General features: G+C 46.9%; 1 protein-coding gene across 2 annotated transcripts in view; it reads left to right on the top strand.

Moving 5' to 3' along the window:
* The first annotated feature begins 2,319 nt into the window (after window positions 1-2,319).
* BRD3OS (BRD3 opposite strand) overlaps window positions 2,320-18,064 on the top strand; it is a 73,520-nt gene continuing 57,775 nt past the window's right edge. Inside the window, exon 1 of one of the 2 annotated variants that reach the window (XM_069609621.1) lies at window positions 2,320-2,437. In XM_069609621.1, the coding sequence (XP_069465722.1) occupies window positions 2,335-2,437 (103 nt within the window). In that variant the 5' untranslated portion in view covers window positions 2,320-2,334. The remainder of the gene's footprint in view (window positions 2,438-18,064) is intronic. The other variant, XM_069609622.1, reaches the window with a different exon arrangement.

Here is an 18,064-nt window from a genome sequence, read left to right as displayed (position 1 = left end):
TCCAGACCAACAGATGCCCCATACCTGTTTCAGAGCAACACCAGTGTGCCCCAATCCATTGCAGACCCAACCAAGATTCCACCATCCCTCCCTCCAGACTCACACCAATATGCCGAGTCCCTCCCATCAAACCCACACCAATGTGTCCCATCCCTCTCATCAAACTGACACCAATGTGCCTCCGTCCACTCCCTCCAGAGCCACACCAAGATGCCCCAGCCCTCCATCCAGACCAAGAGATGCCCCATACCTGATACCGAGCAACACCAGTGTGCCCCCATCCATTGCAAACCCCAACAAGATGCCAGAATCCCTCCATCCACACAGAAAGATGCGCCACCCTGCCCTACAGACCCACACCTAGATGAACCATCCCTCCCCCAGACCCACAATGTGCACCCATCCCTCCCCCAGACCAATGTCCCCATCCCACCTAAACCAGGATGCCCCACCCCTCCCCCTAGACCCACACAAATGTGCCCCATCCCTCACAAACTCACACCAATGTGCCCCATCCCTCACATCAAACCAACGTGCCTCCACCCACTCCCTCAAAAGCCACATGAAGATGCCCCCATCCCACACACACCAGGATGCCCCATCTCTCCCCAGACCAATATCCCCATCCCTCCCATCAAACCCACACCAATGTGCCCCCAACTAGATGACCCATGCCGCCCTCCAGACCAATAGATGCCCTATACCCATTACAGATCGACACCAATGTGCCCCCGTCCATTGCAGACCCCAAGATGCCACCATACCTCCCTTCAGACCCACACCAATATGACCTCACATCCCTCCCCAGACACACACAGATGTGCCCCATCCCTTTCCAGTCCAATGTACCCATCACTCCCATCAAACCCACATATCAATATGCCCCCATCCCCTCCCTCCAGACCCACATCGATGTCCCCACCCAACCCATAACAGGATGCCCCATCCCTCCCTGCAGAACCACACCAATGTGCCCCATCCCTCCCATTAAACCAACATGCCTCCATTCACTCCCTCCAGATGCACACAGATGTCCCCACCCCACCCACACCAAGATGCCACATCCCACCCTCCAGACCAACAGATGTCCACCCACCAGATGAACAAATGCCCCATACCTGTTCCATTGCAGACCCCACCAAGATGCCTCCATCCCTCCATCCACCCACACAAGATTCCCACATCCTGCCCTCCAGACCCACACCTAGATGAACCATCCCTCCACAGAACAATGTACCCCCATCCCTCCCCCAGACAGACCAATGTCCCCATCCCTCCCATCAAACTCACACCAATGTGCCCCATCCCCTCCCTCCAGAGCCATACCAAGATGCCCCATCCCACCCTCCAGATGCACAGATGCCCCATCCCACCCTCCCAACCCACACCTAGATGACCCATGCCACCGTCCAGACCGACAGATACCCCATACCTGTTTCAGACCCACACCAATGTGCTCCATCCAACCATTCAGACCCCACCAAGATGCCGTATCCCTCCCTCTATAGCAATACCATCCTCCATCCACAAAGGAAGATGTGCCTTCACCCTTGCAGACCCACACCAAGAAGTTCATGTGCTTCTCCTGAACCGCACGTAGATAGCCCTAGCCGACCCGCTCTACAACCACCCATCCTAAACACACCCGCATCAAACATTAAATAGCTCCATTAGCCCCCTTCGAACACCAGCATCCACTGTCCCGGTTACTTTTCTTAGCCTCCATACCTTTTACGTTTAATAGCTAAACATGATTTTTAGAGAAATTGTAATTTTCCACTACACCGTCTCAACCTGGTGTCTTTCAGGAACGTTCGCGGTATCCCGAAGAAAATGCAAATTGTATTCTCGGCCAGCCAAAAGCACACGGATTGCTGCTGCTCTTGAAGCCCGAGCATTCCCGGTTCCCGCTCAGAAAGATGACGACGAGGGACAACAAGACGAAGTCGGTCGCTCGGTCTAACGTCTTTCAGAAACGTTCCCGTTATCGCGAAGAAAAGCCCACAGATTCCGGTTCCACTTACATACACCGGCAGCAGAAGCCTTCCCACGATTCCTGTTGCTCTTACAACTCTTGGAGCGGTTCCCACCTTAACCGCTGTAATTACAAGCCAAAAGCACGCAGATTCCGGTTCTTGCACCAGCAGCCAGAGCCCTCCCGCTCCCTAAACTTGCTCTCGGAAGTCACGTGAAGAAGAATAGGCGCCGGGAGTCGGGACCTTGCTATGGTCCGTTTCTCGGATGGGCACTAGACGCTACCATCCGTAGAGCCAGGCAGGCAGCCACTGCAGGACGAATCAGACGTAAGTCCATACGCAGGACGTGAAGTGTGAGATGTGTAAGTCACGTGACGCGGACGCGTTGCTAGGGGCGTTGCTCTGGTGGGAATTAGCCGCCACTGCAGTCAAAGTGGCTGTTGCCAGTGTCTGGTTGCACAGTGAGTAGGGGTTCTGAGGGTTTCTTGGATTATGTATTGGGGTGTAAGAGCTTTGTTGGGCGTTTCAGGGACAGGAATTGAGGTCGAATGGGTGCTGAATGTTCCCGAGTGCTGTAATGGGGTTCTGAGATCGAGAGCTGGTTGTCCGCCTGGCAGCTGTGGGTCTTAAAAGATAGCGTGGGGGCGGGGGCACTGGTGTGAGGGTGGGCCTTTCATGGCTGACACCTGAATTTAGCGAATCACCAGAAGAGACAAGAGGTCAGGCGGAGCGCAGTAAAGGAGGGTGGCAGTGCTTAGCGCATGGAGTTGCCTGTGGGCGTGTGGCGAGGCTGACGTCCCACAATAGAAAACCTTGATTGCCCAAAGCGAGAGAGATTCGATAAACGGGTCAGATGTCTAGGAGGTGGTTAATCCTTTTAACTTACTGTTAAATACCAGTATTTGCTGGCCCATATTTAAATGGAACACCTGACCCTACACAATGCCCTTGGGGTATCTGTCTCTCTTTTGTACCCGCATACTTCTCCTGTTTTAAGGGCGGTGCCGATCAACTGTTGTAGATGGGTGAGTGGTGCCTCAATTTGGATAGGAAGGGGGATCGGAGATGCAATGTGTTTGCTGCAGCCTGATATTTTCAAATATTCAAGGAACCGCATGGCCTGTTCCACTTAAAGGTGCTCTAACGGACGTGTTCGAGTTTCGTTCCTGGCACGAAAATGAGTACACATCGATTTCAAAAGCTGTGTTAAATCTAATCCAATTAGACAGCAATTAGCAAATTCACATAATCAAAGCTATTCAAATATCAAAACGAAATCAAATAAAAATAATATATGCAGGTTCAAGTACCTCATTTTATGCCAAGGAAATCCAGGATTCTAATGTATTGATTTTGTTAAGACTATTGGCACGATTTCAATATGATAATTGTGTTGCAAACATAAAGCAATGTCTGATCTATATAACATTTTCCCTTCACAGTATTTGAAAAACATATGCCTAACACACATTGTTTGAAACTGGTGATGTGTTGAAACATGGTTGATATTGGCATGACCAATTACTAGTCATCGTTTCATTGACTTTAAGTACGGAGGTAAATCCGGCAGGATGCTTTGGCATGGCTTTCACTTATCGTTCAACTCCACTGACGTTAATTGGGGAAACCGCGAAGGGGGAGTCCCGGCAGTGCCCTGACTCAATAGCAACGCCTCCAATGCCCACTGAGGCCCAGCAAGCCATCCTGATTGGCTGCCTTTACCTACTTATCCTCCCATTGGGCGCCGGCAGGCGAAGCCGGCCCATTGCAACAAGGCCGTCTCCTGTTTCTATGCCTGTCTATGCCTGTTTGTGCCTGTATCTGCCATCTGCCAGACCCCCTGTCTGTCACTGACCAGGTAACTTCTACGCTCATATTGCATTATCACCATGATGTAATGCCTAGTCACATGCACCTACGGCTGCCTACTACCACATTCGCCTGTGGCACTCTAGGAAATGACATTTAGTGTGCAAAAAGCACTAATTGCTGGACTATCCCAAAACTGTTTTGCTAATCGCCCTCAATTGCCTGCTTACCTAACTATATCTTGATCGCTTGAAACTGCCTTGATTAGCAGTCACATTAGCAACTTGCGCTCATAGTAGCCTGTTTCCGCCTGCCTGACACTATAACCGTCCAGGACCGTAGCGGAGACCTCGACTCGACGGAGGCGGCGCGGATCCCCTCTAAGGATCAGCAGCATCTGGCCATCTGCCCCCCCATCTCCCCACAGACCACTCTTTGAAGTTGTGTTGTGCCCTATGGTCGCCTACAGACCACTTTTGAAGTTGTGTTGAGTCCCCCCCCACTCACAGCACTACCAAGTACACAATCATGCCCTTAGCGTCCTGCAAGCTCACAGCTGCCGCCACCACGCTGCTCACCCTCCTCTCCACACTCACCACTCTCAAACTTTATCCTCCCATCCATCCCCTCATCCACACACCACCCAGCCCACTCTTCTGCCACAAGCATTTCGCTATTAAGGATATCACACCTACCATGACAGATCGTGCACCCTGTGTAGTAACTCTGCACAGACTAGAAAGACTTAGAGCGCGCACACAGACCCCAGAACTTAGCACACTAGCCCTTCCCACGGAATTCAGAAACTATAGACTGAGTTCCCGCACCACCTCCACACTCTGCCCCCGCACGGAATACCCACACACCCACAGTCCACCACCCACCAACCTAGCCACACCCTGCAATACCACCTCACAGAACATACCAGACACGAACATCACTCTCACCTCCACAAGCAAACATCACACACCTCACATCAAATGTGCCCTCCTCAATGTCCGATCACTCCCAGCTCATGCCTCTGATATCCATGACATTATAACCAGTAATAACATTGACCTGCTAGCCATTACCGAAACATGGTTACATGAAGCATCAGGCCCTGCCGTTACACTTGCGCTACCACCGGGCTTCTCCATACTCAGACAAGATAGGCCAGATCGAATAGGAGGCGGAGTAGCCCTCATCTACAAAGAGAACCTACAGCTCCGACCTATCAGTCACCCCTCGACCAACAACTCTGACCTCTTATCAGCCAAACTCACATTGTCACCCAACAGCACCATCAACATTCACCTACTATACCGCCCCCCAGGCAATTCCCCAGACTCCCAGGACAACATCCTGCACATCCTTAGCAACAATATCAAAAGCTCCACCAAAACCATTCTACTAGGGGACCTCAACCTCGGATTTAATGATCCCAAGGACAAATCTGCAGCCACTCTCACCAAGGAACTCAATGACCTGGGCTTCATCCAAAAAGTAGAAAGTCCTACTCACATCAAAGGCCGCATACTTGACTGGATCGCAGACCATAACTGCCTCTCCTCTATCACCTCCAACTCCTCACTGCCTTGGACTGACCACAACTGCATAGAGTTCTCTATTCCTATCACCAAAAACCTTAAGACTCTGACCCCTGCCAGCGCTGCACAAGTCGGAAGCAAAAAAAAATCACAGAGGAGAACCTACGCCCATACCTCAATACCCCAGTGTTAGCCCCCCCATTCGCTAGCGATCCCAATATCCTAGCCGACATATACAAAGATGTCCTCACCAAAGCTATCGATGAAATAGCGCCACTTGAATGGAAAAAAGAAAAGAAATCCTTACACTCCAACTCCTGGTTTACTGAAGAACTGCACTCAATGCGATCCCACAAAAGAGCAGCACTAAAAACTGGCAATCTGACCCTTGCACCAATACCAAAAACATATTCAATTTAATCTCCCACCAATACAAGAGAGCTATCTCCAATGCCAAAGCCAACGCCTTCAACACTCGTATCGCCAATGCCAAGTCACACTCCAAAGAGATTTTCGCAATCTTTAATGAGCTCATCTCCCCCCCTAATACTCCAGATGAAATAATCAAAGATGAAGCGTGGTGTACCAGCATTCAAGCTGCCATGCTTCACAAAATTGACCTTCTCCAAAAGAAAATGAAAGACCACTGCAAAGCACTTCCTCACCAGACAGGAACCAAACCGACCAACACCCCACCCACCTCCTCCAAGCCCACCATACCTGACTTCTCCTTCAGAGATGTCACTGAAACAGAAGTTATTAACCTTCTAATAAACCTCAAACCCTCCCCATGCAAAGGCGACATCTGCCCACCTAAACTAGTCAAAGACGGCGCAGACTGCCTTGCGCCGCTCCTCACGGCATTTATCAATGCATCCTTTAAAACAGGCATCATCCCAGCCAACCTCAAAGAGGCTTGGGTCCGGCCTCTCCTAAAAAAAACGACTCTTGACCCCTCACAACCCAACAACTATAGACCAATAACCACTGTGCCATTCTTGCTGAAATTACTGGACAAAGCCGCACACTGCCAAATCCAAGACTTTCTGGAAACCCACTCCATCCTCGGGACGAGACAATCGGGCTTCCGGAAAGGACATGGCACGGAAACGGCCCTGGTAGATCTGAAGAGCCAGATCACCCAAATCATGAACAAAGGCAAGCCGGCTCTTCTGCTTCTTCTAGATCTCTCAGCCGCGTTTGATCTGGTTGATCACAAGATTCTCACCTCCCACCTCACGCACTCAGCCAACTTCTCCAAAAAAGCAGCCGCCTGGATCACTTCCTTCCTCGAAGGTAGGGCCATGAAAGTCTTCTCGGACATCGCTAACGCCACACCCACGACAATCCACTGCGGGGTCCCTCAAGGTTCCTGCACTGCACCCACACTCTATAACTTGTTCACCAAGCAAACTTGACTCATACGGCTACACCTACACGAACTACGCGGACGACACACAAGTACTTCTACCCCTCTCAGGCTCATACAACGAAGACTCAAAGGCACTCCACACTATCTACTCCATCATGAAGGCATGGATGGCAATTAATGGCCTCTGCCTCAATGGTGACAAGACCGAAATCTTGATACTAGGTCAACAGAACAACTTAGACAAACTGGACAAACTGTACACTAACTTCTCAATTGACAACTCCATCATCCCCGTGTCCACAGCCGTCAAGACACTGGGAGTATACCTTCACTCTTCGCTATCTATGACTAGACAAGTCAGCGCTATCACTTCCGCATCCGCACACACCACCAAACTTATAAACGCCATCAAGCCTTACCTCTCTAAACCTAACTGCCTCTCCATAGCGAGGGCAACCATTGGAGCCAAATTGGACTACTGCAATGCTCTCCTAGCAGGCACATCAGCCAAAAACATAAATAGACTACAAATCACACAGAACAACGCTCTCCGTGCCGCTCTTAGTATCCCAAGAAGAGAGCATATCACCCAGGCCAGGCTCTCAGCCCAATGGCTCCCAGTCAAAGAACGGATCACCCTCAAAATCCTCACCCTCACTCACAAATGCCTCTCCTTCTCCGCCCCATCCTATCTTTCAGATACCATCCTCAAACCTTCCTCCACACGTCCCACCAGGACGCAATACGCTAACCTACTCTGCACCCCACGCATCAAAAAAGCCAAAGCCGGAGGTCTAGGTTTTCCCTACATTGCAGCTCAGACATGGAACGCTCTCCCTTCAGACATCCGAACGGAAAACTCACTTCCCATCTTTCGCAGGAAACTGAAAACCTCGTTCCTTGCTAAATAACTAGCAAATTTCAGGAAGCCATGTAAATGTACTGCCTTGCTATTGCATATATTTCCTCTGGAATTTATTTATTGCTTGTAACTACGGTTTCCTTTGCAACTAAGATGTCTGTAACAAGCGCCACGATGCTTCTGGGCTGATGTGCGCTCAACAAATTTGAATAAATAATAAATAAAATAAAATAACATTTGGGCCTGTTCGATGTAGACCCACATAAACCCCTGGTCCTAAATGACATGCCACCAATTTGGGGCCCCCAGACAATTTAGCCCAATATTTATTTCTGTTTTATTTATTGGACATTTGTTATGGCGCCTATACGCAAGTGTTTCCAGGCACCACAAGACAAAAAGTGGGGGGTACATAGGAAAAAGAGAACAATGACGGTTATAGTTGCCTTCTAGAAACCCTACCGTACAAGTGCAAAGACAAAGGTGATAGTTGCAGGGGCAGGGGGTTAAGTGCAGGAGGGCACAGAGGGGGGTGAGCAAGTCCTGGGGGGGCTAATGAGGGCAAGTGCCAGGAGAAAGGGCAGAAAAGTGCGATGGACGGGGTGGACCAGGGGTGGTCCGGTGAAGGGTGTCCAAGGGCAAGTGCTGTATAGGGATGCTGGGGGAGACTGGTAAGGGGTGGTCTGGCCCCTGTATGACTCAGAAGGGACCAGACCCCAGTCACAGCTGCAGAGGGACATTAGCACAGGAGGGGGAGAGGGAGCATATGTTAAAGAGCATATTTGCATGGAAACTGCGTTTCTTTTATTAGGAGGCTGTAGCAGGCACAATTGTGGCATTTTCTGTGTCCATGCACAGTTTTCTGGGATACGTTAATTAGTGTTTGAAACCTCTAATTAGCTTCTCAGTGAATGTCTTTTCCAAAATAAATTCCTTCATGAAGTAAACCGATTTTTAAACTTCACATGCGGCAGGGTGCAAAATGTGCACTCTCCACTAGCCATTGGCAAGTGATAATTGAGTCTTGGTGAGTAAGACATTGGGTGCTATATGTATGTTTAGAATTGAGATGGCAAGTTCATTTTTATGGCTAGCTAGTAGCTTTAAACTGAGCTCTGCTTGGATTACATGCAAAAATATGTTAACATCTTTGTTTTGGAGTGCACATTTTTTGGCTGGTTTCATGCTTGTATCAAGCAGTGACTAAACTACGTCTGTCGTGTGGCATATTTTTCAGAGCATTACACATTATAGGTCAAGTTGTTTTATGTTAGGTGGGAAATAATCAGCCTGCCAGGGCTTTCATGCCATATTGCAATTTGTTAGTTACAGTCCTGCATTACAATGTAGATAACTGCAAATAATAATACTGATGCAAAATGGCATGCACTGAATTAAAGATAGAATTTGCACAACATGACTTAAGGGTTCTCTTTGTGCACATTTTTGATAAACTGAAACCCTCATAGTGGTGGACAGTGTATTGCAGATGTTGGACGATCAAAGAGCAACTGGACCTCTCAGCAACATTCAATGCAGTTGACCATACAGCACTTATTTCAACTCTTTCACAGTGTATGCAGTTGGGTGGGTAAGGTCCTTGGTTTACTTCTTTTCCTTGCAGGGTAGTGTCAGTACATCCAATTGGAATTGTCAAGGTCTGTCTGCTCCCCATAACCCCCGGGATATGCTAGGGGTCAATTTTGCCACCTGGGGTTTTTTAATATGTATGTGGAGCTGGTGGGTGGTCTGCTGGTGGTGGGTGACAATTTCATTTGCCAATACATAGACAACACCCAACCAGCCCTATAGATAAGGGATGTACCAGCCACTTTTATTTCTAAAAATAGCCAAATACCAACAAAAATAAAAGTAGGGAGTAAACATACTCCCAATAAAAAATTGCAAATGGGCACATAGGAGCTTGTGCCCCTGCTTTCACCCAAACAGATCCATGCATTTGTTTGGACCAGTAGTTTATGTAGTATAACAGGAAGAACCGACTAGAATTCTGGAAGGGGTTATACATTTATGGTTTAATGTGCATGAATAACTTGGTGCAAAGAAGTATTTCTCACAAACATATTTCTGATTTACAGTTGAACAGATTTTTACTTGTTTATAAAATGGGAACAGTAGTCATGTTTTTACTCACAACTTAAAAAAAATAGGGAGTAAAATACTTCCACTTTACATTCTCATCTGGAGCACTACACCAGCTTGTCTTCCCTGTGCCAGTGCTTTGATTGCTTTACTCTTCCTGAAACCAAATCCACTGAAAACAGAGTGCTTTCTGATTTTGTCAGGAAAAAATTGGGAGACAATCCAGGAGTGACTGAGAACTGTCAAAGAGTTCATTTGACTTTATGCTATTCCAGCTCTAAAGGTATTGGGCTTATTTTCAGATCCACATCTAAATTTTAAGATGCATGTGAACAAAATCTCATGTCGTCTATCGATCACACCCATTGAAGAAAATCAAACCATTCTTCCCTGCTGAACATTTTAGGACACGGCTGCAAGACTTGGTCATTTGGGCACATGGATGGAGAAATCCCACTATTGATGGGTATACCAAAGACTATGTTGATTCCTTTGAAAACTGTATTTCATTCAGCTTCAAAGCTCGTAGCGGGGAAAATGAGTTGGTCTATAGTTCGAAGCATATATATTATCTTTCGTGGGCGTCTGATCCATAAGGCCATGAACTTTGGGAAATATTTCTCTGGGCATCAGATGGTTCACATAGTTTAGAAGTTATTAGACTGGACATACCCCAAGGCTGACGAGGAAGAAAAAAAAAGCCTAGACAAGGCTCCCACAATCTACTGCCTGACTCGCATTGGCAAGGAGATTTTATGAACAGCAGGTAGTACCATTTGCATGGTAAGTATTTGGTCACCTGTCGTCACGGGGCTAGTGCATTTCTCTTAGGTCGAGTATATTAAGGAAGTTACTCTTCGTTTAGGTACAGTGTAATTTTTAAGAATTTGCAAAGCCTGAGTACAGAGCTTCTCCATCTCATGCTCGTGCTTTTGAGGTCTTTTCAGTAGTATCTTGTTTTACTCTGACACTAACATTCTCTAAATAGTTAAACACGTTTTTCTTTGCCAAGTGTGTCGGGGAGAAGATAGCGATACATATACTGTGCACTCTGATTGGTAGGGGAGAGCACATTTCTTGGAGGTTGGGATATTGTGAGAGACTTTGGTATTTTATAAATACTTTTAGCCTGATGATTTTAATATTTTACGTGAGGCTTCATGTAATGATAAATGTATTTCTACTGCATATGTATCGGAAAACCGGAGATAATTTACTTCTGCCAGCTAAGTGACTTCATCCCCTGTAGCAAGGTGTATGTATGTCGATCTTTAGAGAACTGTCAAGATATCCGTTGATCTATTTGCATACCGTTTGTCTATGTACAACTCTGGAAGAGTAGCGTTTGTTTCTGCCTTTCGTCGTTCAGAATTTGATAATATGGGTGCATTTGAATTATTCGGTTATGGTAACGTCTTTGTTTCAATACTGTAAAGTAGGTAAACTTCAGTAGCAAGTGGTAGCATTCATTACAAAAGACGAGTTATTATTAAGGAAAACTGTAGATGGGGAAGAAGAAAACCAAAGCGATGTGGCTATGGTTGGCTTGGGATGAAGTGTATGAGCGGTGATGTGAGGGAGTGGCAGATAATTGTTTTCAAAATGAAAACTGGCAGAGCTATTGTATTTGTAGAAGAAACAGGGAAGGTTCATCTGTTGCGCCCTGTGGTGTAGCTGTTGATTTGGAACGAATCTTGCACTGCAGATCACTGTGCTGCAGTGCATTGTTTTGTGGGAGAAAACATGGGAGGGCTGCTACCTCTGTCAGGCATGTTGTAACCACAATGCAAGGCTCATTTTACAAAATATGTCTTGCCGAGGCAGCAGCAGTTCATGCATACCTCCCTCACTGCAAGTCACTTTGTCAACACTGGCAACAGGAGACTTGGGAATAACGGGAGCGTTCCATGATGCAACTCCTGAAATGGGTAAATGGGGAGGGGGAGGGGTATCCCACTTCTCCAATAGCTGGCAAAATAGATCCAGAGTACACGTGAACCGCAGAGATTCCATAGCGGGAGTAGGAACCTCCTCCTCTAAACTTTAAGATGCATGTGAACAAAAGCTCAGACTGTCTTATTTATCAATTGCACCTATAAAAGAAAATCAAACCATCCTTCCCTGCTGAACATTAGACACTGGTGCAAGCTTTGGTAATTGGGCACATGGATGGACGAAAAGCGCTATTGTTGGGCGACAGCCGAGCAGTAACATGAATATATACTGCTGAAGGTTTGCGGGTCATGAATTGAAGCAGAGCTCTCACCATTGGGCATGCATGAGGGACAAAGCCCGACATGCCTAGTTTACTGGATTCTAAATCGGGAAGCAGGCATTCAGTTAAAGGTGCACATCAGATTAGCGAGCCGGCCTCTCGCCAACTTCCAAGGAAGAGTGCTAGATTAGGCAAGCCATTCCTCATGAATTTCACAGATAGATCACTGGATCAGGAACCAGGCATGACACTCCTGTCTGACTTATATGAGGAGAGCAAACAAACTAAACCTTTAGACAGCTTCTCTCAACCAGAATAAAGTGGATGAAAGTGTTGCCCAGAGGGGAAGGAGGATGGACCAACAGGGTCAGGGAAACCCAGGAAGGGATGGGGAGACAATCAGAGCCCTTTCTGTCCCAATCGCCTTTTTGTTAAAGCTTCAGTGCTCCAATGGCCACTCGCATCTCCAGCACACTGCCCCTCCCTGGTGCTGGATCACCAGATGCTACTCATGGAAGACTTCCTTGTACCACCATATCAGCTCCCTGTTGCTGAGTCGACAACGGTTCTTCTACAACTGCATTTCTAGATGACATGCACTGGATGAGCCAGTGTTCAGATTGGACAGAGTGCTGTTGTACGAAGCAGTACTCCGTATTGCACATGGTGATGTATAGAGCCCAATCCATGTATATACTGCATAGGCCTTGATAGTCTGTTCTTGTTGTGCCTGTGCACAGATTTGTGCACATCTGATGCTGCTTGCTCCTTTGGGAATCCTTTTTAGGTATTGTCCCGCCACGACCTGTTTGCTTCTCAATGGTTTCTTACATGCTTGTTCTCAAACTCGCTGTTCATTGTTCCTTTTCATCTTCCTCTTCCATCCAACCCTCCATTTCATCTGCTCCTGCTGTTGTTTCTGACTCCCTCCACAACCCTTCTTGAAGATCCTTGACCTATAACTGCCTTCCACTTTGCTGCCCTCATTGGACCCTGTTGTCCTGACTGACAGTTTGAGAACCCAACTGGCATGCTGGCTAAAGGATGCAGCAGCAAGCTGGAACAAGCCCCAACCCTGGCTCTTTCCTTAGAGACATTTCAAGGTGCTCGTGAAGCCCTTGCGATGACCATTCATGCTCTTGACATACAATTCAATGCTCTACATACTCCATTTCAACAATGCTCTGGAGTATGGTGTCCATAGTATGGCTTCCAGGTTTGTTTATGCCAGATGGGGATGCACGCAAATTCGGTATCTTTGTAAATCAATGGCAAATGCAATTTCTTTTCAGAGCTGCAGCATTTTCTACCAATCATGCGTTCTTTTTGTGACAGTGGAGGCGCAAACCTCTGAGCTATGGCACTATAAGTACTGAACCACATAACCACCATGTCTTTTTCAGTCTTTGAGAAGGAGCTGAAGCTTATTTTCCAGAAAAAAAAGCTGCAGCACTGTCCTCCAAATGCAAGGTCCTTAATTTACGGCAAGGTGCCCATGTCTTGATGACTTGCATCGCTCATTTCAAACATTTCAACAGCAGAATCTGATTTGATTGATGTCTGCTCTTGCCTCACATTTTCGAAAAGCCTGGGAGAGGAACGGAAAGACAAATTGGCTTTAAAGTGTATCTTTTCAACGCCTGTCTATAAGTAAGTCACTGAAGCTGTAGAAGTCCAAAGTACTGAAACTGTGGTGGTATATCTGGTTGCCAGTAAATGCAACATTGTAGTAGTCTAACCAAAGTGGAGTACTGTCTGCTCGTTGTTCCTGCAGGAGTAGATGATGCTAGCCCTCTAGATCCCCTAGACCTGCACACCCAACAATCCTTAAATTAAAATAGCTGAGCAAGCAAACCCGAAAGCAAAGGGCAAGTGGAGAAAATAATGACCGGTCTTGCTTGAAGTCGTTGCCATTTCACTTTTGTTTAGGAGAACTACAGCTTGACTGCCCTACAAAGAAACACACACAATGTTATTACTACTTTGTGCTCAACTGTCTCACTGGCTCACTATATTGTATACCCCATGTAGGATATCCCATTTGCCTGTTGCCTTTGCTCATTTTGCAGAAACGCTAATTGCTGTTTGTGTTGGAGATTTGCTCCCTGCTGTCTTTTTCAAAATGACTCTTCAATTAAAAAGATCTGCAGTTAACTCGATAACTCTGCCTGCTTCACACACGCATGTAAATAACAAACAATGTCCTCTTCGCGCGGCTAGGTTAGTTTAGCCTCCTCACGCTAGTTAGATTATATCCCATACCGGCTTTGCACGCACAAGTTTGTATGATTATACACGTGCACAAGTTAAACAGCATACTCAATTTCTATTTTCTTGCTGCTTGCAGTTCATAAAATATGAAACTTTTCACAGACCTTTGCAGAACTGTTAACTATATTTACATCGGGTTCTTCTAGCTTTAACTCAGACTGTATTTTCAAGGAATACTTGTCCTAGTCACTTATCTCTTTCTTCCTGCTGAAACTCCAGACTCTCTACTTGGTCCTCTGCTCTCTCTGGAAACAACTTTGATATTTCTTTGGTTTACTTCGCGGATCCTTTCAGGAGCTCAATCTGTTGTGACCTGTTCTGTCCGTAAAGGATGCAAGATTCCAACTGCATCACATAAATTCCCCAGCCAATCAGTGCTACATGCCACTAACTCCATCTTGGACTGAGATGACACCTTTCCAGATTAAGTTAAGGAACAAGACCAACCCAGGAGCCCCACACTACAAACTCAGACTCAACAGGCAACACACCCCCCTGCGCCTAATACCTGCCTTGAACACCCTGACCCTCTTTCTGATTAGAAAGCACTGGGGAACCCTGCCAGTGTGAGACAAAGGTGACTCTCACAGTGAATCAAGTAGAAGTTATGTTGTTGAAGTGGAAGCAGCAGTACTGATAAGTCATCCTGACAAATATACCATGCTGAATTCTAAAACTGTAACTTAGAAAACACTGTCGACCAAGAACTCTGTATCACCGACAGTTGTGGATATTCCATTTCTTTTGAACTGTGGCAAGTCCTCTTGAAGAGGTGACAAAGCTTTTTGGCTGGGATTACCATTGGTGCTATTTGGTGAAGTGGATATTTCACCAAGCAGAAGAGATATGCAATCATTGGAACCTTGGTTAACAAAACTGGACTTTGACTTTGAAACATCAAGAACTGATTTGAGACATTTCTTTCTTTGGTTGAACATTGGTAGAATTAACCTTGAATCCTGGTGAAGGGAAATTGCCCAGGACATTAGGTTATTCAGAAATTGTGAAGGTTGTTCATATCTTGTATTGCCATATATTTTCTTTGTATATTTGTTGCTTAGTGCAAGGGCCAGTTATCCTGTGTTAGTGTGTCCCCTTAGCTTTGGTTAGGCAGGGAAATCCCCAGCAGAGTAGGGATAGTGAGGGATTTTGGATCACATTTCTTTTGAGAATAAAATGGCATGTTTTAATAAATCATCAAGCTGTTGTCCGTCTCGCATTACTGACCTCCACACTATACCCATGCAATTGGGCTGTATTATAAGGGTCCCCTGGTCTGAAGATAAATAAAGGAGAGGCGCATCTATGTCACTGCCCCATTCATTCCTAGGTTTCCCTGGTCCTGTGGGCTCACATCTTCCCCTTGCTGGTAACCCCTCCCTCTCCTTAACTGTGGTCGCAGGGACATCTCTAACAGTTTAGTTCATGTGCCGACCATGCATGCAGGAGTGTAATGGCTGGATTCCTGAACAGGTGATCTGCATGATAAGTTTGTGGGTAAGTAGCTGTCCTGACGGGACATTCTGCTTGACATGGTCATGGGGAACTGACTCTCCTTTCTGTCAGCGTTCATGTTCTGACTGCAGACATCTGATCCAGTTCTTTCCCTTCGTCAACAAAGGATTTTCTTTGAGTATCAATCCATTTTCTGATACGTGTTTTGTTCTCCCATTGCATGCAGATTCTTGAATCCCGCTCCTGTATAGGATTTTGGAGCTTGACCGGAAGGGAACAATGCTACTGCAGATCTGTGCATAATTATCATTTTCGGCCCTTAGCAACCCTAATGGCCGCAATATATATTGCAATAGACCCTCTTGGCTTCCCTCACAGGTATATATTTTGTCCCGTGGAAAGTCCGGGCTCTCCGATATTCTACGCTTGGGCGACCTTTTCCCACTATGACCTCATCACCCATCTCCTACTCTTTCGTCTGGCACTATCTGCATTTCTGCTCTGCTCTTGGATGTTGTAGTTGGAGGCAGTGCTCCCGTTTACTGGCTCCGGGCTGCATCACATAGCAGAGGGCTTCCTCTGGCCAACAGTCCCATTATCCCCCCCCCCCCCAGCACCTCCGTCAGGACATGCTCGCCCAGGTATCTTTGTCACAAGGGGCATGTGAAGAAATAACTGGGTACATGGGAGTTAAAACTGGACTCTGGCACTGAGCATGGGCAAGTGAAGGTAAACCTAGCCCTCTGAAGATGTTCTTGGTACACTTTAATGACACTGAGGTATCCAAAATGTTTCTGGCATATGGTCTGTGGTATATAAAGTAAAAGAGTGGTGGTGCGCAAATCTGTGCTCCAACTGGCCCACGCAAGTGGGCCCAAATAAAAAAATACTGGGGAAAAGAGGATTCCGAAGAGTTCTCTCTCGAAAACAATGTTTTAAAAAAAAAAATGTCCGTAATGGTGAATTTTACATCACAAACTTAAATGTGGGTAAAAGCTGTTTCGCTAGGGGAACACATGAAGTACTCTGTTCGTTTCTAGGTTACCAGCAGTGCAAAACATTTTCAACATTGCCGCTGTATAATACATTTGCTTGCAGCTTCTGCCCAAAGAAGCTATTGAGGCTTGTTGCAACAATATATGCCAGCATGCTGCTAATGGCTACAGTTCTGACACATGCCTCGCTCCCTGCCAATGCCCCATTTGCCCCTCACAGCCCAGCTCTGGCACAGCTTGCCCAGCCCCTCCATGCTCTATTCTGCCCAAATGTACCACTTTGTTCTGTGAGAAACCTGAAGGTGTTTCACCCTCTAGTCCCCGAAGATCTGTCATCCAGGTGGTCAGGACAAGGCCATCGCTATTGGATCCAGTTCCTGGGGGTAGACCAGTGGGGGAGGATCACTTGGATGGGGTGTCTTTGGGGAGTGGAAGTGAGACACCAATGGGTGAGACGTGGTACCCCCTTCCTTCTAACACCTTTTCCCCATCCTACCCCGTAGGATACTTGGCTCTACCTCTCCCCCATTCTGACACGAAAAAAACATTCTTACACTGTGAAAGACAACAGACTAACACCAGAACCGTTTACCTGACGTGTCCTAACACAAGGGTCAGGCAGAGTCGGGCAGTTGACCATAACTACACACACCTGATGGCCCTTTCCCTTCTCCACAGGGATAAAAGGGGGAGCACAAGAGCACACCTTGAGCAAGGACAAATGCACAAGGAAACAGCTATTCCAGGAAAGAAGTTTAAACAGAGAAGAAAGGCGGAGAGTCCTGCAGGAGGGAAGTGTCCTTGCCCTTTTCAACCCTAACCCGGGAAGCCTCTGTGAAAGGAATTATAAGACCGAAAACTACAGCTGACGTATGGTGTAACAGATGCCAACTGTGCACAGGACCCTCCCGCACTGATAACCGAGGCGGGGAGGCGCGTTTGCTACCGTGGTACCGTCCTTGACTCCAGAGACAAGAAATGACAAGGAGGTCAACACAGCCCATGAGTCGGAGGGAGAACTGATAATAAATCAGAAGGTTGCAAACGGCAACTAGTTATGAACAAAGAACCTGTGTAATATTGAACTTTTAAAACCCAGGGAAAGACCAGCTGCAGAGTGGTCCGGTGCCACATGGGTGCCCATTTGAAAGACTCTGGCTGGTCCCCTTTTTTTGTGAGTAATATAGTAACAAGAGGGCGTAGGAAAGGCCGGTGTACAGAGTTAAGGTGGTCATACAAGGGTCGAGCCAAGATCCCTTGTACATTCAATAGTCCTTTACCCATTACCAAAGTTGTGGCAGTGTGAAACAGGCTTGTGCGTCTGGCTGAGGTAAAATGCTGTATGAACGATAAATGTGGAAAGCCTGACTGGGGGCTAGAAAAACCTAAGGGAAGTGAATCCTGCAAGGTGTTGCAACTGAGTGAGCTGTGTTAAACTGGCAAATGTGAACCCCGGCTGAGAGATGCCCACGAATGA

Source organism: Ambystoma mexicanum, chromosome 8, assembly GCF_040938575.1.
Source record: "Ambystoma mexicanum isolate Mex_15411 chromosome 8, UKY_AmexF1_1, whole genome shotgun sequence".
Taxonomy (NCBI): domain Eukaryota; kingdom Metazoa; phylum Chordata; class Amphibia; order Caudata; family Ambystomatidae; genus Ambystoma; species Ambystoma mexicanum.
Note: the sequence above shows the minus strand (reverse complement) of the source record. Positions and strands in the feature narration are given on the sequence as shown.